Source organism: Lutzomyia longipalpis, chromosome 4, assembly GCF_024334085.1.
Source record: "Lutzomyia longipalpis isolate SR_M1_2022 chromosome 4, ASM2433408v1".
Taxonomy (NCBI): Eukaryota; Metazoa; Arthropoda; class Insecta; order Diptera; family Psychodidae; genus Lutzomyia; species Lutzomyia longipalpis.
In genome coordinates this window covers 6577536-6598029 of record NC_074710.1, presented here as the reverse complement: position 1 = coordinate 6598029, position 20494 = coordinate 6577536, and the positions used below count along the sequence as shown (strand labels likewise).

Below are 20494 nucleotides of genomic sequence, written 5' to 3'. Positions count from 1 at the left end.
ATACAAGCATATATATTCAACATAAATCACTCAACACACATGGAAAAATCTTATGCAAAAAAGGGACGAATGATGCAAAAAAAGGGCGGAACCGAAGACAATGGAGGCGCCTGGTGATTGAATAAATATGAACCCCTGAGTGTGTTGAATTATTCAAGCGCTTCATGAGGCATTCCATTGGGGGTTGTTCCCATTTTTGATATCTCGCTCTTCCCGTGTTTGAAGTTATTCAAAATTCCAATATATTGTTTGATATTAGATAAAAGAATCCCATCTTCACCGGTATACAATGCTATTTTGGAATATCAATTGCAATTCAATGGAGAATTTACTTCAATTCAACTATTCGTTGCGTTTGAATTTTTTAAATTCTTGAAGAACCTTTTGGAATAAATTACTAAATATTTTTGGGAATAGAAATTTAAAAATAGCTTCTCGACTTCAAAAATTAACATAATTTTCTTTTATCAAAATTATTTGTTTATTAAAGTTTTGATCAAAAGAATTATTAAGAATGAATAGACTCCATTGGAAATTATATTTAAAAAAAATGTTTAAATTCTTTAATAGACTGTCAGAGTAAATGAAAGGAGCTTTCATTATATTTTTGTTAGGGTTTGAAACTAACATTGTTTATAAGGGTTACAGAACAATATTGAATATGAGAAGTATAAAGAGTCAGAAAAAATGTAGAAAATAATGTATAGATAACCTAAAAGCTCCATTCAGTTATTTATATTGAGAAATATGAAAAAGAAATACGCAAAAACGAATAGGGGAGAACAGCCTAAAGACGACCTATTCCACCCAATTCTTCATTAAGAATAAATTGAATTAAATTTTGTTAAAACAATATATTCAAAAAATAATTCTCAGGTCGATGAACATGTCTACGCAAAAAAAGATTAAATTTCTTTGCCAATAAATTTAAAGAAATCACACAGGGTCGGATTTGGGCTCCTTCCTCCCTTTTCATTGATGTGAGAAAAATTTGCGAATTGCGAAACACTTTCGCTGAGAGAGCTTTGAGTGACGCTGTTGATTATGACGGAGCTTTTCCTTTTTCAGAGGAATTTCGATGAATGAGCAAATGACTCAATGTTGAAGCTCCCTTCGCGCAAGGAGAGAAAACACTCCCCAAAAAATATACACAAATCAACACTCTAATCACGTTCCAATGGTAATATTGAGTCAAATACGTCGCAATTCTTCACGAATCCACTTGTATATCTTATAATAAGGAGGGGTAACAGCGAAGCATCTCCTAAGACTTTCCACACGCTGCTGTATATATAGCTCCTTCAAATAAAAAGCTCATCAAGACACTTTTCTTCTTTATTGGGGGAGGGTTTGGAAATTTTAGAAATTATGTAATTAGATACGGGGTAGGCGTTTTCATTGTTAGCAATGAAGAAAACCTCTGTAAATCATGGGGTAGAATGTAGAATATAGGGGGTGGAGGATGGCAAGGAAAAGGGTTATGTAAAATTACGGGGAACAATAAAAAAGAATCTTCTTAACTTCAAAGCTTCCACTTGAAGAACATAAAATACCCTCAATGCATTCTTTATGTTGAAATACTGAGAGACATGAGAAAAAAGCCCCCAAAGAAGGTTCGAAAGGAAAAAGAAATATGTATTTTTTTGTCTCTGCTGGAATTTCTTCTTTGCAGGGAATAATAAGATGGGAATCTCGAAGGAAATTGTGAACAAGAGAACCCTTTGCTGCTGAACAACAAAAAAATTATACTCTTTCCGTGGGCTTTTTTAATCGCTAAAGTGCTTCTTTTCATGTCAATTGACATTACTTAACAATCCCATCTGACCCTTTTGTCTTTTAAAAAATATGTATTAGCTTACGAGGTCACTCAAGTGGCTTTTCTTAGAGAAAATAGAGCTTCAAAGCTTTCTTTTCTTTAATTTTCTCAAACTAATTTCTTCGTTAAAAAATATATCAAAGATACCTCAATAAATCACTTTCTCTTGTTAATTAGTGTTCTTTTGAATTTTTTTAAAAGAATTTTCTACATTCTCGTAATTACATAAAGAACCCTAAAAACAAGCAAAATTCATCAAAAAAAAATGTACGTAGTAGCAAAAAAATCACACAAAAGGAATACCTAATTTTACAAACTAATATACAGAAAAAAAGCTCTAAAAAAATCATACAACTACTAAAAATCTCAACACCAACTGGGTATCCTGTGGATTGCATTCGTGCGATTCAAAATTGAATAAATTACCGAATTTGTGTGTGGGGGAGCAGGATCGGGGGGTTTATGTGCACAAATGCGCGAATAGGAAAAATCACGTACGGGAAACATTTATTTCCTCCCTAACACAGATACCAAGCGGATACTGCCAGAAAAAAGAGCATCAGCCGCGCAAGTTGAGGACGTGCCTCAAAATATTCCAGCATCACATTTTGATTTGACATCGTGTCATGGACCCAACGTGGTACACACACAAAAAAATAACCCACCACGATGACTAACAAGTGACTGAGGGGCTCTTTTATGGCTCAGCACCACCCACTCTAGAACTCTGGCGGTGTTGCAGAAAAAACATTGTATATTTGAATTGGAACGTTGCAATATTTGAGTGATGAACTCACTCAAAAATAAAGTAGAAACCACAAGGGTGGTACAAGTTGTGGTTTGGCGTGTACGCGCCACGCAACAATTGTTCCAGAGAGAATCGAGAGAATTCAAATTACGCGCGGAAAAGTCGCGTAATCAATTACTTTTTATCTATTTTTTTAAAACATATTTGCTTAATAAATCAATTTTAATTATTTTAATAATTTAATATAAATTTTGTTTAACAATTTCTAAAGGAGTCTATTCACTTTTGTGCCTTTTCGTACATAAACAATGTTAGAAATATTTGATTGCGGATGTTCTGATGTTAAAGCACATCCCATATAAATTCGGGAAGTTTATGCTTTTATTTAGAAGTTAAAAGAAAATATTTTTATGCTAAAAATTGAAAATTTAATTTTCAAACGTTAGAAAAAATTCAAGAAAAAACGACAAATATTTAAAAGAAACATTAAACGTTAAAAAAAGAAAAATAAAGCTTTTAATTCATGATGTTTGGAAAAGAAGCTTCAAGTTAAAACAAACGTTAAATGCTTGATAAGAATTGTTAAACGTTTAAAAAGAATCGTCTAACGTTTAAAATTAACATCGAGAAATGTCAAATGTTTACAAAGTAATGTCAGAACACCGTTTAACCCATTTTTAATGTCTGCAAAAGTAGAGAAAAAGAAAGCAAAAAGTTTCCTTAAATAGATGTCTGATTACGCTCCTGTGATGCATATACTTCATGCACTAAATAAAAAAATGAAACAAGTCAAAATTGAAGCCTCAAAATAAATAGACTCCTTTTCATTAAAATATATCACAAATTTTCACCTATAGAGGAACTTTTCAAGCTCTAAAATATAAGGCACTGTACACAATTTTTGAGAAACTCATCTCTGCCTTGATGTAGTGAAGCTTTCTTGGGTATGTTTTTCTTCGTCGCACTTTGCCTCTTCACCCTTTTCCTTGAGGAAAGAAAATCCACAAAAGTTGATTTTCTCATGGCGACAGCGCACCGAAAGAAGAACGAGATTGGATGATAAAAAAAAAACGAAAAAGCTTGTGGAAAATGTGCCATGTGCAAAAACAACGACAATCCTAAAGAATTAGGGAAAATGTCAAAAAGAAAAAGCTCTGTGCCGAGAGCTTTGAGTGTACTCCCCCAAATCCTCTTCTCATTGACAGGGGATTTAGTGTGCATAATATTTATTTAAATAACACCACCCCCACACACTTTGGTAATTTAATTAAAAACTTCCCTCGAAGAATGTGGAAAAGTCCAACAAAAAAATTACTGATGTTTATTGTGTGTGTTGTATTCATTTTGTTGGGAATTTGAGTGGCGGAGCGTCAATATTGGGAAATATTTCAATGGGTGAAAAATATTATATTTTCTATCTGCTTTTTGCCTCTCGTCAGAGGTTGTGGATTATTGGGGGACAAGGGGTGAAGAGGGAAATCCCTGTATTGGGCTTCAGTGTGTTATGTTGAGAGTGAATAAATTGGTGGGGGTGCCGTTTGTGTGAATATTTATGATTTTACACGAAAGTTAGTGGTGGAAAATTTATGAAAACTGTGAAGCTTTTAAGCTCCCCACGATTGCGAATGTTGCATATCAATGAAGATCAAACGGAGATGGGGGGGAAAAAGTTTTCATGATGGTGTGGAGAATGAAGTGCAAAGGAAAAGCGAGGGGGATTTACACACACACCTCTTATTACTAGAAAAAAATAACCACCCTTCTATACGTGTCGGAAACATCCCATATATATAGGTCTCTGTGTTATTGAAATATTTCATCCATTAGCAAAAAGTAGAGAGGCACAGACCGATGAACACTTTCAGCACTTTTCAGGAAAAAGGGGTTTGACCAAAAGCACACCCTCCTTTCGGACGTCAGAGGACGAGGCATCTCTGCAAAATATAGAGTGCCATTTAATTCGTCGGATGTTGGCAACACCAAAAATTTGCACATCAAAGCTTCATCCCCTATTTGCTTAGCAATTTAAATTGCGGTCCCACGCCCAAGTCTCGCAATATACATAATACACCACATGAAATTCACTTTGCTTCCAACAAAGAAACATCTCTGTGTGTCCACTTGTAACAATATTTGCAGGGGATGATGGATTAAAAACTTTATAAACTATGTGGTTTTTAATTTATATTTTTTGTGGATGGTGAAAAAAAAACATTGTCACCCGTTTGGGGATGAAAAATAGTCCCATCGTTGATATTATATGACAAAGCTGTTCATTGAGGGATTGAGCTGTTCATACGTCGGAAATCGGTACAATACTCTAAAATTACATTTTTTACATCACATGTAATAAATTGTGTAGGAAAAGTTTACCCAGCTAGACCATATTTAGCTGGAGCTCTTGTTACGTCTTAAAATTATTAAAAAATTATATTTTAAAAAATTAAATAATTTGTTTAATGAGTTTTTTTTACTTACGTAGGTCTCTCCTTATTTAGCAAATTAAAAAGCTATTTAGTTGAGTAAGAAAAACTGAAAAATGTTTGCAAGTACATTAGTTAGTCAATAACTCCCATTAATAATTTTAGAGACTTTTAAAATTAAGGGGGGTCTCTTTTGAGAGCTGGTGAAATTAAATATTTTAATTTTTCTTGAGGTTTTTCTTAAACTTGGTTTTCAAGTGTTGGTGACATTTAAAGACTTATCATTAAAGAGTAAGAAAATCACTTTCCGCCATCTTAGATGCGACGCCATCTTGAGATTTTCCTCAAAACACAAAGGTAGGTTTTTCTCAGGATCTACTGGATGGATTTTGATGGGGTAAAAAGCAAATGAAAGAGGAAATACCAATGCAGATTTTGATGTACCAGAATTTTGAATTTCCACTCTGGGGCTGAGAAAAGTGGAAAAATGTGACTTTTTTCAGAAATTTTTGACGTTTTTTCACTTTTCTCAGCCCCAGAACGGAAATTCAAAATTCCGCTACATCAAAATCTGCATTGGTATTTCCTCTTTCATTTGCTTTTTACCCCATCAAAATCTGTCTAGTAGATCCTGAGAAAAACCTACCTTTGTGTTTTAGGGCAGTTCTGCGGAAAAGTCGGAAAACCACAAGATGGCGTCGCACCTAAAATGGCGAAAAGTGATTTTCTTACACTTCAATAACTAGGCTACAAATGTAACCATAATCGGATATTCAAGTTTAAGAAAAACTCCAAGAAAATGACAACATTAAAAATGTGTAAATTCTAACAGATTTCCCAAGAGACCCCCCTTAATTGAATTTATTTAAAAATATTTTCCTAAAAATATCTACACTACCCGTCATAAGTTTACGGGCAAGCCAAATTGGTGTGTTTTTTAGGGCAAATTTCAAAGGGTTATATCTCAGGCTGTGATCTAGCGATTTTGAAAAATCCACCGGTTTTGAAAAGATACATTTATCACCTTTTCAAAATTGATAATTTTTTGGAAATCGATCAAATTTCAAAAAAAAATCTACAGAAAAATTTTAAAAATTCACAACACCATGGCCAGCTGGGTAATTTATTACACCGTGTATCGAAATAAAATAATAAAAAAAAACTTTTTGTGGAAGTTTACTGAGGAGTTCGCAAGCCCGAAATGTGCTAAGTAAATATCAATTAAAATTCTTACTTAAAACCCCTCAAAAGTAGAATAAAAAAAACTCCCTCAAATAAAATTAGAAATATTTATAATGATGTGAGTCAACGTAAAAACATTATTTTGATTTTTTTTACAATAATTTCCTTAAGTTGAATCAGAATGGCATGCACTGCACAGCAATAAAAAGTCGAAATGGAGTGAATTGGTGAAATTGTCACCATTGGAGTTATTAGCCATTTATGTTGCTGAATAACATAGGAGAAAGTAATGACAGCAAAGTATACACCTCTTGCAACTTTCTTTCAATTATTTCATCCCCATACAACACAATACTTCTTGCGCGATGAAGGTGCAAGAAGAATTCCAAGTGTTTCTCTCTTTATTTGCTATATTACATAAATGAATGTGAGGCTGAGGGTAGGTATATAGCTTCACTACGAATGTAAGACGAACGAGTAGAATAGGCTACCCTGAGGCGGGTAGGATGGGGGTGTGAGGCACAAGTTGAAGATGAGTTGTATGGGGGAAAAGTAGAGAGGAATTCATTGTGTAAAGTACCACAAAATGGAAAAGTTTCATTTCAACTGGTGTTAAACTCACCCCTTGTATTGTTACACATAAGTTGAGCTTTTAAATTCCGCGCCCCATCCCACCTCCATTGGATTATTGTTATACCTTTTTTATCCAGCCCCGCTTCGCAAACGCCACCACGTCGTCTTCTTGCCTGAGCTTTCGGCACCCAATGTCCTATTGTGTGTTACATTGTGCAACAACTACCCCATTGTTGGACTATTATCACTCACGAGTGTCCCCCGCTATTCATTTGAAATAGCGCACCAGTGCGAAAACTCTCAACTTTCCCACCCACACAAAGCCCTCCCACAAAAAAAAGCTCACACGATTGTCTCTTCAGGCATTGCCAATAAATTACTTCACACAAAGGGTAGAAAAATTTCGTTAATTCTCTTAAATTATAAATTATTTAAAGATGAGGGGATGTTTTGTCATTAAATTGAATTTTTATTAAATTTTGTTAAAAGAATAAATTAAAATGAACAGGAAGGAAAAATCTTCCTGACGATTTTTTACCGATTTCGACAATTTTTTGCCAATTCCGCTTTTCCACCAATACTTCCGGTTTTCTGCCGATCCAGCCAAATATTTTTATTTTTTTTATCGTTAAAATAAGGATTATTTGACTCAAACTAAAACATAACGTCCATAAAAAAAATTCCTTTTACTTACATAACTTCCTTTTCTTGCTCATAAATTCTCTTCAGCAGACTAAATGAGTCGATTTTTTTAGAAGCCTTTCTTACGCGTCGTAAAATGCCTAATTTGAGACCCTCCTCCCTGCAATTCATCCATCAAAGTGACCAAAAGTGTGAATGGGACATATTACAGTAGGATGTGAATCGAAAACTTTTCAAATGGATCCAACTTTCCCACCTTCCCACCAACATTGAGGACTCGACAAATTTCTAAGCCCACTTTTGGCCATTTCCATGCCAATTCCTCGAGTTTCGTTTCTGGAATTTGCATAGCTCTCATGGTGAGGCGCTCTGGTGGGGGTGGTTACATGCCAAACGGACACTAGTCAGTCACACAAATTAAAACACATTTGCACGAGTGTCACTTGCAGTGTGGGGTATAAGAGATGGGCTGGAGGAGGTACTTCATGCTGTGAGATGGATACCCAATATGGGCAGAACTGAAATTGCATTCCAAACTCCACATGGGAGCATCCACTCCCACACTCTATCGAATTTGGGAGCTTTTTGCAATGCTATATAACCTACATTGGCGCCTACTAAATTTTCTTTGTCTTATATGTAGTAAAGGGCAATTTAGGGAAAAAGCTCAAATATTATTAGGAGATTTTTAAAAAAAATAAGTCTCTCCAATGGAAGTTTGCGCTTCTTTAATGTATAATTATGTATAAGTATCAAAAGCTTTTACTATATATGTATCAGGCGTTTAATAAAGTTTAAAGTGTAATTAAATAATATTTGTTCAACAAAAAAAACACATAAATAAATAAAATGAATAAAGTATTATGAATGCATTTATGTTTTATGTTTTCTATCATATTACCCAGCTAAATAGTGGGAAAATATTACATTTTGAGCTTTTTCCAAACCCTTAATGTGACTTTTTTGCCCCGTTCTCCCCTAATATTTTTAATAAACTCTTATTGTAATAGAAATTATCATGATAATGTTCTTCTGTATCTTTTTAAGTCATTTATGCGGAGCTTTTGTGCGTAAATAAATCCCTTTAAATCAAATCAATTCCCCAACATTAAAGCTTTCCATAATCCCCGCAAGAGCTTATCCGGAAATGCTTTAAAATTTTACTACTCCCCCGGAAGGAGTTTCAATTCCCCACACACCCACTCTGGGGGGTTATCTTGGCGCCGTGTAATCTCCGTGTATCCCCCGATAGAGCAATCAGGTGTGTATTTATTGCTCCCGCGCGGTGATTAATCAGTCTTTTAGCTATTTTTGGAAAAGGAAAAAGCTACGATGGTTTTTCCCGCCAACTTTTATCTCATGTCGTAAATGGCTTCACATGGGGTCTCTAGAAATGTCTGACTGCAAAAAAACCCCAACTCCTTATCTAGAATGGATTTGTTTTGAAAATTTACAATTTTCACGATTAGATGAGATTATTTTTTTTTCATTGCAAATTTATTATGGCGCGTAGAGATTAAATTCGATTTGCAAATCCATCGATTGGAGCTGCGTTGGTATATAAGATGGAGGCTCGACGGCAGAATGCCATCAATTTGCGAAGCTCTAAGTGAGTTAGTCAAGTGTGTGAAGCAAAGATGAAAGTTTTCCTTCTTCTTGTTCTTGTGGGTGCCACATTTGGTGCTAGTAAGTATAAAAAAGCTTTCTAATACAGATTTAAAATTATTATTTAGACATAGAAAATATTGTAAAGGATCTAAAGGAATAATTCGGAAAATTGTGAGAACTTTCTTCAACACTTTTTGCGTTTTATAAATCCCTTCTATATTTTTTCGTCTTATTTTTAAAAACTTGTTAGTGTTTACGAAAAAACATTAATTAATAAATTAACACTTTTTCCGGAACAAAATCTTTTTACCTTCATTCTTGTTGCCTTCCTTATTCCACCTTTCGTTTTTACCGCCATAAATGTCTCTTTTCCCCACATTTCCCTTCTTCACCATTCGTATTCACCATCTTCCCTAATATCTCTCCTCGAATGCGCGCCAAATTTAAACTCATATTTTTTCATCACATTTCGTAATATTTGTATAATAAGAATATTTAACCATAAATTGACTAAACTCCTTTAATTTTTTTTTTTTTAATAAAATCTTCCTCAAAATTTCTCATTTCTTCCAGAAATTCCCGCACCATTGATTTTTGAGGAATGGGAAGGAAGAATTGTTGGCGGGTCAACAGCTTCTCCGGGACAATTCCCGTACCAAATTTCCCTGAGAAATGCCAATAACGCCCACTTTTGTGGTGGTTTCTTAGTCAACACCCGCTGGGTTGTGTCTGCAGCCCATTGCACACGTGGCCGTACAACTGGAAATACCTTCATCATTGCAGGGGCGCATTCTCGCGTTACGGGTGGTACGCGTTTTGGGACCTCCCGCATCGTCAATCATGGGCAATTCAATGCCAACACATTGGCCTTTGATGTGTCTGTGTTGCTGTCTTCGAGTACAATGAGTCAGACCAGCACAATTCGTCCCATTGGTCTCAGTTCCACACATCTCGGCGGTGGCGTGAATGCCGTGGTTACCGGATGGGGGCAGACATCGCACCCCGGAAGTGCAGCCAATACCCTACAATTCCTCCAGGTTCAAACTATAAGCAATCCCAATTGCGCCAGTGCTCATGGATCTAATGGGGGACGCATCTTTAGCCACAAAATTTGCACGCATGGCGTCAATGGCCGTGGAACCTGCATGGGGGATTCAGGTGAGCATCGAAGAAAAATAAATTCATTTCAAGAGCAAAAAATAATTAAAAACAAAAAAAACTTAAAATTAATCTTTCCTCAGGTGGCCCACTTGCTGTTGGAAATTCCTGCATTGGCATCGTCTCCTGGGGCGTTGCATGTGCTCGAGGCTTTCCTGATGTCTTTGATCGTGTCTCGTCGCACAGAAATTGGATTCTGGCTCAATTTTGAGATGCATTAAAACTTCCAGTCCCAATGGAATGAATTTGCAACGCCATTTGCTGTTGAGCATTTAAAATTGGATTGTTTCTTTTAAAAAGTGAAACACTTTTTTTGGCACGAGTCTGTATAATAAAAAGGCTTAAGAGTCTTAAAAAAATTCCTGGATGTCTAAAAAGTGTAAAATAAACTGAAAAAAAAAGAAAAATAAATAATTCTTTTCATAATTAAAATTTTTTTAAATTATTTTGAGAATTTTTAAAAAATGATAAGAGGAAGAGAAAAGAAGACTATTTCTTCAAAAAATAAAAACTTTTAAAAATAAATTGTAAAAATTTATTTTAGTGTTGTTATTTTTAAGTACTTGAAGGGTCCTTACGTAGCAGTACACTCGGAGAGCCCATGTAATAGCATTATTAGTAAAAACTAATAGTCCAGCCGGGTTATTTTTTTTCAACGTAACACTTTATTTGTAATTTAAGAAATGTATTTTTTTTTCAACAATATTTCTTAACGTATTAGGAAAAAGAAAGTTTTTTTTTAGTTTTTCATAAATTTTTTTTTAAACAATATAATTCTACATATTTTTAAGTAATATTCAATGATTAAATTACCTTTCAATAAATTCTGTCAATTTATATTATGTTCAAAGATTAATATTTTTAGTTCAAAATAAAAAAAATTAAAAAAAGTTAATAAGGAAAAAAAAACATAATTTACAAAAACAGAAAATAAATGCAAAATTTTACAAAATAATAAAGAGGAAGTAATGAAAAATATAGCATGGATGGAACAGTATAAAGCGAAAGAACGGTAAGTAAAACTTACGGGCTGTGATTCTTTCTTTGTCAGTGAAATGTGAAGATGGCTGAAAATTGAAGATGGGCAAATTTTGAGGAGAGAATTACTCGCGAGCCGAATCACAGCCAACGCGCAGAAATTTTAAAGAAATCCTTAATCGTGGCGGGCGTTGGCTGTGATTCGGCTCACGAGTAATTCTCTCCTCAAAATTTGCCCATCTTCAATTTTCAGCCATCTTCACATTTCACTGACAAAGAAAGAATCACAGCCCGTAAGTTTTACTTACCGTTCTTTCGCTTTATACTGTTCCATCCATGCTATATTTAATATTTATCTTTGCATTTTTATATGTATATATAATGTATATATCTATGCATTTATATATATTTTACTTTACTTTTATATATGTATATATATGTTTATACATATATATTTATACTGGTTTTATACAACTCAAGATATGACATGTTAACTTTGAAACGCGATATCTCCGAAACGGCTACATAGATTTTCTTCATTTTTGGCATGATAAAAGATATTATAGCCAGCTATAACATATAAAAATTTGAAGCAATTCTATAAAGCGGTGCTCGAGATATTCATCGAAAACTCATCGAAAATTTTGTTTTCGATTTTAGCGCCACTTGCGGTCATTTTTTGAACTTGCAATGTTCCGAGCAGTTGTAGGGCTCATTAATATCTTTCATTTGAGCCCGAGTTGATCAAAATCGGTCAAGCCGTTCTCGAGTTATGGCCGATTTTCGATGAAAAATTGTGGCGGCCATATTGGCTAAACGGCTTGGCCGATTTTCGAAAATGAGGTATCGTTGGAAAGGTCTTGATGGCCCCTACAACATATCAAAATTTCAGACCTCTAGCTATAATAGTGACTGAGATATAGCGAAAACAAAATTTGGGGGTTATTCAAAATGGCGGACGGGGGGGTGGGGGGTCGGATCTGACGTCATAATCGGATGTCTTCCACCCGATATATGAACTTTGCCGTTGACCGCAAGTTTCTATCTATTACCATTCTCTCACAATTTAGCGTTATATTCCGGCCGGCCGGCCAGCCGGCCGGCCGGCCGGCCGGACACATTTTTGGCGCATACGTTTTTTGGAATGTGGGGACCCTAATTCGTGCTCATCCCAAGTTTGAGCCCGATCTGACGACTTTGCATTTTAGAGTGTACACAGAAGCTGTGCTTCTTTCAAGAAAGAATCACAGCTAAAAAAAACACAAAGGTTGTTCTGTTTTTAATAGTAACGAGTAGTAATTGAAAATGATAATACTTGGTATGCCACGATTGTGGTTTACCAACTAATTACCTGAGGAATAATTTAGTTAAGAGTTCTAAATTAAATCATACTTTACCAAATTTTATAAATTCAAAACATGAATTTAGAAGACAAAAAAAAACTTTACAAACTTGCTGGATAAAGTTCTTTTTAGCGCGAATATTTGAAGAGTTTATGACCAAAAAGCTTTTCGAAAAAGCTCCTGCAATCTTTTACTAAGAGTTCCAGATCTAACTGGTAAAGTAAACTTCGAAGCTTCTGTATCAGTAGCAACCATATCATAGGCTTAGGTACTATCACAATCAATTCAAAAAGTACGTTCATTCTCACGCCAGGTCTTTGATTAAAATCATTTGTAAGGAAACCAAATGCGAAAATAGTAGAGCTGAAAAACCCCAGCCATTCATTTATATGATTTACAACCATCTCTGCCGAAAGTTGATGTCGAATGAGTTTCGCAACTGAGAATAAAGGTGGAAAACCCCAAAAAACTGAAAATATACTTTCGTCTCTATCAGTTTTCAATGGGAGCTAAAAGGTTAAATGATTAGATAATTTTTTTTAATTTCAAAACCCAAACATGGTTTCATATAAAAGGAGAAAGTTTTTCCGAGACGGTTAGTCAGTTTGATTTTGAAGCTAGAAGATGATTCGTCAGGTCTGCCTTGTTGTACTGTTGTGCAGTGTTGGAGTTTTCTCCAGGAGTAAGTAGTCTTTACATATAAAACTGAATGTTTTTTAAGATTTAAAAATTTGCTAACGTTTTTTTTTCTTTTAAACAGCTCTGGAAGCTCCAGATGATGATTGGGCTGCCAATTGGGAGGGTTTCATTGTTGGTGGACAGAATGCTGCTGCAGGACAGTTCCCTCATATGGCTTCTCTGAGATCTACTGCTAACTCCCACTTCTGCGGTGGATTCATCGTCAACACCCGCTGGGTTGTTTCAGCTGCTCACTGCACAATCAATCGCACACCTGCTAATACGTGGATTGTTGTTGGAGGTCTCCTTCTCAACAGCGGTGGAACCAATGTCTTCACAAGCGCTGTTGTAAATCATCCCAACTATGTTGGTAGCAGCCTGCAGAATGACATCTCCTGCCTCCAGACACGCGACACAATGACCTTCTCCGGTACCGTCAATGCTCTTCAAATGGGAGCTGACTTTGTTGGTGGTGGCGTTCAGGCTACTGCTGCCGGATGGGGACGTATTGGAGCTAACTTGCCCCTTGCCAACCACCTTCAGTGGCTCAATGTGTTCACCCTCACCAATGCTGACTGCCGCAGTCGCCACAGCGCTGGCAATGCTAACTTTGTCCACGACAACACCATCTGTACCTTCACCCAAGCTGGCCAGGGCATGTGCAACGGTGACTCCGGATCTGCCCTCTTTGTCGGCAACACTGCCATTGGTGTTGTTTCCTGGGGTATCCCATGCGCTCAGGGCTTCCCTGATAACTTTGCTCGTGTGTCTTCTCACCGCGCCTGGCTCGTTGGCCACACCGGATAAATTCCAGCATCAAAAGACTTTTGCATTCTGTTAAACATCGTCTCTTCAAGTACAATAAAATTGCTTTTAATATATTTTATCAATGACTGATATAGCTCCGACTATGACGAGCCGTTCGTATAAAAATGTTTAACAAAAATCATAATTTTCCACTTTTCTCAACCCCAGAATGAAAATTCAAAATTCTGTTCCAGTAAAGCCTGCATTGATATTTCCTCTTTCATTTGCTTCTAACTCCATCAAAATCCATTCAGTAGATCCTGAGAAAAACCTATTTTTGTGTTTAAAGGTAGTTCTATGAAAAATGTCGGAAAATTACAAGATGGCGTTGCATCTAAGATGGCGAAAGGTGATTTCGTTACTCTTCAATAAATAGACTTCACATCTGATCAATATCGGAAAAACTACTTATAAGACAAATCCCAAGAAAAATTAAAACATTTAAATGTATCAATACCAAAGATTCGTCCAAGAGAACCCCCTTAATTCTTCTGTAGCCCACTGAATTTCCCCGCAAAGGTATCCGTTCATGAAAATTATTTTGAAACTCCGTAGTCCGTAGCATTAATTTTTGATAAGGTTGTACGCCTCAATGTTATAATTACCAACAATGAAGATTGATGGATCTAATGATAAGAAATCAAGTATTGAAGCTACTCTAAATCGCTTTTAAGAAAATGAATGATATGACTTGATAAACTTTCAGATCGTCGCAAGATGTTAATAAATTTAAAGAATATCTACTTACCTTTTTCCTTGATTCGAATTTTTTCCAACGCGAAAACGAGAGTGGAGACGAACGAAAAACAAACAGAAAACAAGTGGAAATCAAAGAGAGGAGAAATACGAACAAAATTTGAAGATAGAGAGAAGAGAAAAGACATAATTTAAATTTAAAATAAATATACACAAAAAATAAAAGTTCGTAACATCGTTCGTCAAATTTCGTGAAAGGTTCGTAACTCCAATGCTTTTATATGGGAATATTCACCTCCAGGTTCATAAAAAGGGATCTCACTCCCAAGGAGGTTAACCCCATTTTACGAACCTGGAGGTGAATTTTCCTATGTAAAAGCATTGGAGTTACGAACCTTTCACGAAATTTGATGAACAATGCTACAAACTTTTATTTTCTGTGTATAAACATTTAATGAGACAATTTATGATTATGAACAAAAAAATGTACAACAAAATATGTATTTTACAATTTACTGAATCATATAGTCCAAAAGTTGAATTTATTAAAAAGATATGAAATTTAGCAAAAAATTAATCTAACCTTAATCTAATCTAATCTATTATCCTTGGCCCTGATATTCCCCCTTCTCAAATTCGTGAACTGGCTCGAGTATACAGTCGTGTCTACGTGGTAGGACGGACATCAAAAAGACTTCTCCGCGGTATAAGGGCTTCAGAATAAGGAAATTTGCCTCCAGAGTCGGACAATTAGTACCATTGAAAAGGCAGGATAATAATTGTCCAACTCTGGAGGCAAATTTCCTTATTCTAAAGCCGTTATACCGCGGAGAAGTCTTTTTGACGTCCGTCCTACCACGTAGACACGACTGTAGTCAAAAAGTTTAATTGATTAAAAAGATATGAATTTTAGCTATATATTAATCTAACCTTAATCTAATCTATCATCCTTGGCCCCAGATATCCCCTTGTCTTCTCAAATTCGTTAACTGGCTCGAATATATTCATTCAAAATCTCTATCTTAATGGATGGTTACATCCTCGTCCCTATCTTAACAGCCCTCGTTGTAGCAAAAAACTGGTTCTAACTCCGACTCTTCCGGCTCCTACTATACCAATTATTCCTCAAATATTTCATCCAGCTCCTCAGTGAACCTATCTAATTCTTCTAAAGCCGTTTCCATGAAAGATTTCTCCGCTTCCGTGTCAAACTCTTGAGATACATCGTCGACGTCCATTGCTTCGTTTCCGTTTTGGAGGAAATCGAAGTTAATGTTGTCGAATTCATCCCAAAAGTCTAACTCGATAGCGTCGTTGTCGTTCACGAAATCTCCCTCCTGATGCTCCCGCACGAACCCCTTACACAGCTCCTCGAATTCGTCAATTCGCCTTCCGATGCACATCTTGGATGTCTGAAAAATATAAAGAAAAAAAATATTAGTGAAAAAAATCGACTTGTGTGCAAAAAAAATTTTCTTCAGGCAAGAGGACTTATTCTTAAGATTGATGTTGCTCTGAGCAGTGCTGCGCAAAGAATGATTTAAATGCAGAAATGCAGCCCCTTTTATAGTCCACCGGAGTATATACCTGAGCAAGATGGCGCTGGTAAAAAGCAATTAGCATCCATTAATAGGCGTGGCCATTTTTTTTTACCTGCTGCGCGACCTAATCTCTTCGAGAAAGTTCTTAATGAGCTTTTGATTAGAAACTAATTACATATGTGCATTAAGAAGTATTTAAAAGATTTTTCCAGAACGGGTTCACGGATTTTAACCGAATTGAATTTAAACAGGTAAAAAGTTCATTTTCTTGGAATTTTTTTTATTTCTAAAATATTAAATAAAATGCCCAGAATTTTCCTAACGACCCTTCACTGTGATTTCTGTGAGTTCATTTGATCTTTCAAATTTCCCCATCTCTTGAGGAATTGCCCAATGAATGAAGTTTTCTTACGTTTCTTTCTGTCGTCAATGCGATAAAGCGACGGCATGGAGATACGCTGGAAACACCCACAATTTCACGAATTGATTGATTTATAATGCTTCTTAGTGAATGAAGTGACTTTTTGTGGGTAAAATCCTTTGATTAGGAAAATCTCATGACCATCAGATAAGGATGTTTGTTTTTCAATGGCAATCGGTATATAAGTACCCTGCCTTAGTGTAAAGACTTCAGTTCTTGCGAGAGTTCACACAAAATGATCCGCCAAGTTTGTCTTATTACTCTTCTCTTCGTTGCTGGAGTCTTCTCCAGGAGTAAGTTCAAATTACATTGGAGTTGTTGAAACGGGAAGAGTCTGAGTGACCTAGTTTTTAACTATAATTATTTTTTTTGTAGGCGTGATCGAGGAGGATCTTCCTGAGAATGACTGGGCTGCCAATTGGGAGGGCTTCATTGTTGGTGGTCAGAATGCCGCTGCTGGACAATTCCCCCATGTTGTCTCCTTGAGATCAACTGGAAATGCTCACTTCTGCGGTGCCTTCATCGTTAACAACCGCTGGGTTGTTTCAGCTGCTCACTGCACCATCAACCGCACACCTGCCAATACATGGATCATTGTTGGTGCTCTTACGCTCAATGCTGGTGGAACCAACGTCTTCACCAGCCGCATTGAGAACCACCCCAACTATTCTGGTGTCACCCTTGCCAATGATGTGTGTGCTCTTCAGACCACAAACACCATCACCTTCTCTGCCAATGTTCAAGCTCTGCAAATGGGATCTGTACACATTGGTGGCGGACAACAGGCTACAGCTGCTGGATGGGGACGTGTTGGAGCTAACTTGCCCCTTGCTAACCACCTTCAGTGGCTCAATGTTCAAACCATCACCAACGATGACTGCCGCAGCCGTCACAATGCCATCAATGCTCTCCGTGTTCACGACAACACCATCTGCACATTCACACGCCAGGGTGAAGGTATGTGCAACGGCGACTCCGGATCAGCTCTCTTCATTGGTAACAGCGCCATTGGTATTGTCTCCTGGGGTATCCCATGCGCTCAGGGCTTCCCTGATAACTTTGCTCGTGTGTCTTCTCACCGCAACTGGCTCATCGGCCACACCGGATAAGCGCCACAAACGATCATCCTTTCCAAGCTCCCTAATGAAAATATTTTAAAATAAAAATTCTATAGCATAAATATTTTTTTCTTTTATTAATTTTTTTACATTTTTGTAAATTTTGTTGTCGTTATTTTGTCTCTTGATGAAGAACTTTGCTCCATCTGCGTAAATATATGGATTATCATACGTTGTGAATATCTTCGTCAATAATAAACTTTTGAATGATTTACAACCGGAGCCTTCAACGAAATCTTCCTATGTGGGAAAACCAGAGGAGATAAGAGAATCTTTCTTAGGCCTTGATAAGATTACTCTTGTGAGCCTAAGAACAGGTATAAAAACCCACTGTTTTGCATCACATTCACTTTAGTCTTCCTGGAAGTGTTTAAGATGATTCGCGAAATCTGCCTTATTGGTCTTCTCTGTGTTGCTGGAGTTTTCTCCAGGTGTAAGTTTTCTTTTTTAAGTATTAACTCGAATTAATCAGGAGCAATTTTCACGATGTTTGAACTTTCTTGTCTTCCTATAGCTCTCGAGGATGATGTTCAAAAGGACGTCCCATCGTGGTCTGAAGGATGGGAGGGTTTCATTGTTGGTGGTCAGAATGCTGTTGCCGGACAGTTCCCCCATATGGCTTCCTTAAGATCAACAGCCAACAGTCATTTCTGCGGTGGCTTCATCATTAACAACCGCTGGGTTGTTTCAGCTGCTCACTGCACCATTAATCGCACACCTGCCAATACGTGGATTGTTGTTGGAGGTCTTCAGCTCAGCACTGGTGGCACCAATGTCTTCACAAGCGCTGTTGTGAATCATCCCAACTACGTCCCACAGACACTCGCCAATGACATCTCCCTCCTCCAAAGTCGTGACAACATTGCCTTCAGTAATTTAGTTCAAGCTATGGAAGTTGGATCCACCTTCATTGGTGGTGGTCTTCAAGCTACTGCTGCTGGATGGGGACGTCTAGGAGCTAATCTTCCTCTTGCCAATACTCTTCAGTGGTTGAATACACAGACTCTCACCAATGCTGAATGCCGCACCAGGATGCCAGCAGGACCTGCCAACAGTGTCTTCGACAATACCATTTGCGCCTTCACCCAATCTGGTCAGGGTATGTGCAACGGTGACTCCGGATCGGCTCTCTTCATCGGCAACAGTGCCATTGGTGTTGTTTCCTGGGGTATTGGGCCATGTGCTGGAGGTTTCCCCGACAACTTTGCCCGTGTCTCCTCCCACCGTGACTGGATTCTATCCCATGCTGGTTAAACCAACGACCATTTATGCTATCAGTTGATACGTGAATAAATTCAAATTTTATTAACAGATTAATTTGTTTGTTGTGCTGAGATATCTTAAAATTTCCAAGAAATATTTTTCTTTAATCTTAAAGTCTCTACGAATTCTAAGAAAGAACAACGATAAGATGTTCTAAAGCTTGATAATATTTCTTTATGCTTCATCTGGTATAAAAGTGCAGCCAAGTTGTTGTTTGTTTGTCAGTACTCTGCAATGCTTCATTTAAAGTTCTTCTGCATCCTTTTCGCCTTGTTGGGCCTTCATGGTGAAAGTAAAATATTTTTTACTTAATTTTGAATCATTTATTTAGGAAACAGTGATATTATTAATTTTTCTTCTTGATAAATACAGGGAATGTTGAAGGCAGTCCAGTTGCAGCAACTCAGTTTCCCTTCGTAGCATCTCTGAGATCTGCAGCAGCTGCACAATTTTGCTCCAGCTCCATTGTGTCCGATCGATGGGTCCTTACAACAGCGCATTGCATCGCAGGACGAACTCCTGAGAATACGAGAGTTTGGGTGGGAATTGAAGACCCCAGTGGCCATATCAACCACATCACAGTTGTCCTAGTTTTGCACCCAGCATATCAACCGTCTATCCTCATCAATGATATTGGCCTTATTCAAACTAGAGATCAAATCGTCTTCAATGACTTCGCTCAACCCATTGCACTTGGAACAGAAGAAATTCCCGGTGGTGTATCGGCTGTAAAAGTTGGAGCAGCCTTTGATGGAGCCCGCTGGGAGTTTTCATCAACTATAACTAATTCAGAATGCCTCCAAACCGCCGGTTCAGGTCAACCGATTTTTGATTCAACTGTCTGTTCGATGAGGTACGAAGAGGATAATTTTATCTTGACTGGAAGTGTTTTGGTTGTTGGCAATAAGGTTGTTGGTGTCTTTACGTGGAGAATCCCAAGACCATGGACTCCGGATATAAACTCCAGAATTTCCACATTCCACGAATGGATTCAGTCAGTTATTCAGTAAAAATTTAATAAGATGGAAACTATGGCAAAAATATAAATTTATTCTGCAAATTATTATTCTTGCTATATTTTTCGTGCTCATGTCTCATCAGCGGTATTTTTTTTTGATTTTTTTCTCATAGTCTATTGATTTTAAATATAATATTTAATATTATTAATTTTTAATGAAACATTTAATGAAACGTATTTCAATAATTTATTAAAGGTTAAAAAGGTTTGCTTAATATCAAGAAATAAATTTAAAAAAAAGGAATTTCAATTTTTAATATTTTCCTTTATAAATGACAAATTAATAAATAGACATTTGCCTGTTTTTTTCCTGGAGTGAGTTTTGAATTTATAATTAAAATTCATAAATTAAGACGTTTAATTAATTAATTAATTAAATTGAAAAATGTTCCAGCAATTTTCAGTCATTAGTTTTCCTGCCCTGAATCCCTGACGTACACAATCATCTTTTTTATCGCACCAAACTTGAGAAAGCCCTGAT

At 36.6% G+C, this 20494-nt stretch overlaps 5 protein-coding genes across 5 annotated transcripts; all 5 read left to right on the top strand.

Moving 5' to 3' along the window:
- Positions 1–8968: 8968 nt before the first annotated feature.
- Positions 8969–10361, top strand: LOC129794484 (trypsin alpha-3-like). The gene is made up of 3 exons (XM_055835235.1): positions 8969–8993; positions 9566–10150; positions 10234–10361. Exons 1-3 carry the CDS (start codon positions 8969–8971, stop codon positions 10359–10361), a joined length of 738 nt encoding a protein of 245 aa, XP_055691210.1.
- A 2707-nt stretch (positions 10362–13068) lies between these two features.
- On the top strand, positions 13069–14035 carry LOC129795921 (chymotrypsin-2-like). Its single transcript, XM_055837471.1, has 2 exons — positions 13069–13153; positions 13232–14035. Exons 1-2 carry the CDS (start codon positions 13096–13098, stop codon positions 13954–13956), a joined length of 783 nt encoding a protein of 260 aa, XP_055693446.1. The 5' UTR covers positions 13069–13095; the 3' UTR covers positions 13957–14035.
- Positions 14036–16828: 2793 nt separating this feature from the next.
- LOC129795920 (chymotrypsin-2-like) lies at positions 16829–17794 on the top strand. Its single transcript, XM_055837470.1, has 2 exons — positions 16829–16907; positions 16990–17794. Exons 1-2 carry the CDS (start codon positions 16850–16852, stop codon positions 17721–17723), a joined length of 792 nt encoding a protein of 263 aa, XP_055693445.1. The 5' UTR covers positions 16829–16849; the 3' UTR covers positions 17724–17794.
- A 226-nt stretch (positions 17795–18020) lies between these two features.
- LOC129795919 (chymotrypsin-2-like) lies at positions 18021–19045 on the top strand. The gene is made up of 2 exons (XM_055837469.1): positions 18021–18165; positions 18247–19045. Exons 1-2 carry the CDS (start codon positions 18108–18110, stop codon positions 18984–18986), a joined length of 798 nt encoding a protein of 265 aa, XP_055693444.1. The 5' UTR covers positions 18021–18107; the 3' UTR covers positions 18987–19045.
- Positions 19046–19229: 184 nt separating this feature from the next.
- Positions 19230–20005, top strand: LOC129794483 (trypsin-1-like). Its single transcript, XM_055835234.1, has 2 exons — positions 19230–19287; positions 19368–20005. The coding sequence occupies exons 1-2, from the start codon at positions 19230–19232 to the stop codon at positions 20003–20005; spliced, it is 696 nt and encodes a 231-aa protein (XP_055691209.1).
- Positions 20006–20494: the final 489 nt, after the last annotated feature.

Bases quoted from the DNA above. Each gene is read 5' to 3' on its own strand.
- LOC129794484 (XM_055835235.1), top strand. From the start codon at position 8,969: ATGCCATCAATTTGCGAAGCTCTAA. The intron at 8,994-9,565 runs GTGAGTTAGTCA...CATTTCTTCCAG, and splicing joins ATCAATTTGCGAAGCTCTAA to AAATTCCCGCACCATTGATT. The intron at 10,151-10,233 runs GTGAGCATCGAA...ATCTTTCCTCAG, and splicing joins AACCTGCATGGGGGATTCAG to GTGGCCCACTTGCTGTTGGA.
- LOC129795921 (XM_055837471.1), top strand. From the start codon at position 13,096: ATGATTCGTCAGGTCTGCCTTGTTGTACTGTTGTGCAGTGTTGGAGTT. The intron at 13,154-13,231 runs GTAAGTAGTCTT...TCTTTTAAACAG, and splicing joins TGTTGGAGTTTTCTCCAGGA to CTCTGGAAGCTCCAGATGAT.
- LOC129795920 (XM_055837470.1), top strand. From the start codon at position 16,850: ATGATCCGCCAAGTTTGTCTTATTACTCTTCTCTTCGTTGCTGGAGTC. The intron at 16,908-16,989 runs GTAAGTTCAAAT...TTTTTTTTGTAG, and splicing joins TGCTGGAGTCTTCTCCAGGA to GCGTGATCGAGGAGGATCTT.
- LOC129795919 (XM_055837469.1), top strand. From the start codon at position 18,108: ATGATTCGCGAAATCTGCCTTATTGGTCTTCTCTGTGTTGCTGGAGTT. The intron at 18,166-18,246 runs GTAAGTTTTCTT...GTCTTCCTATAG, and splicing joins TGCTGGAGTTTTCTCCAGGT to CTCTCGAGGATGATGTTCAA.
- LOC129794483 (XM_055835234.1), top strand. From the start codon at position 19,230: ATGCTTCATTTAAAGTTCTTCTGCATCCTTTTCGCCTTGTTGGGCCTT. The intron at 19,288-19,367 runs GTAAAATATTTT...TGATAAATACAG, and splicing joins GTTGGGCCTTCATGGTGAAA to GGAATGTTGAAGGCAGTCCA.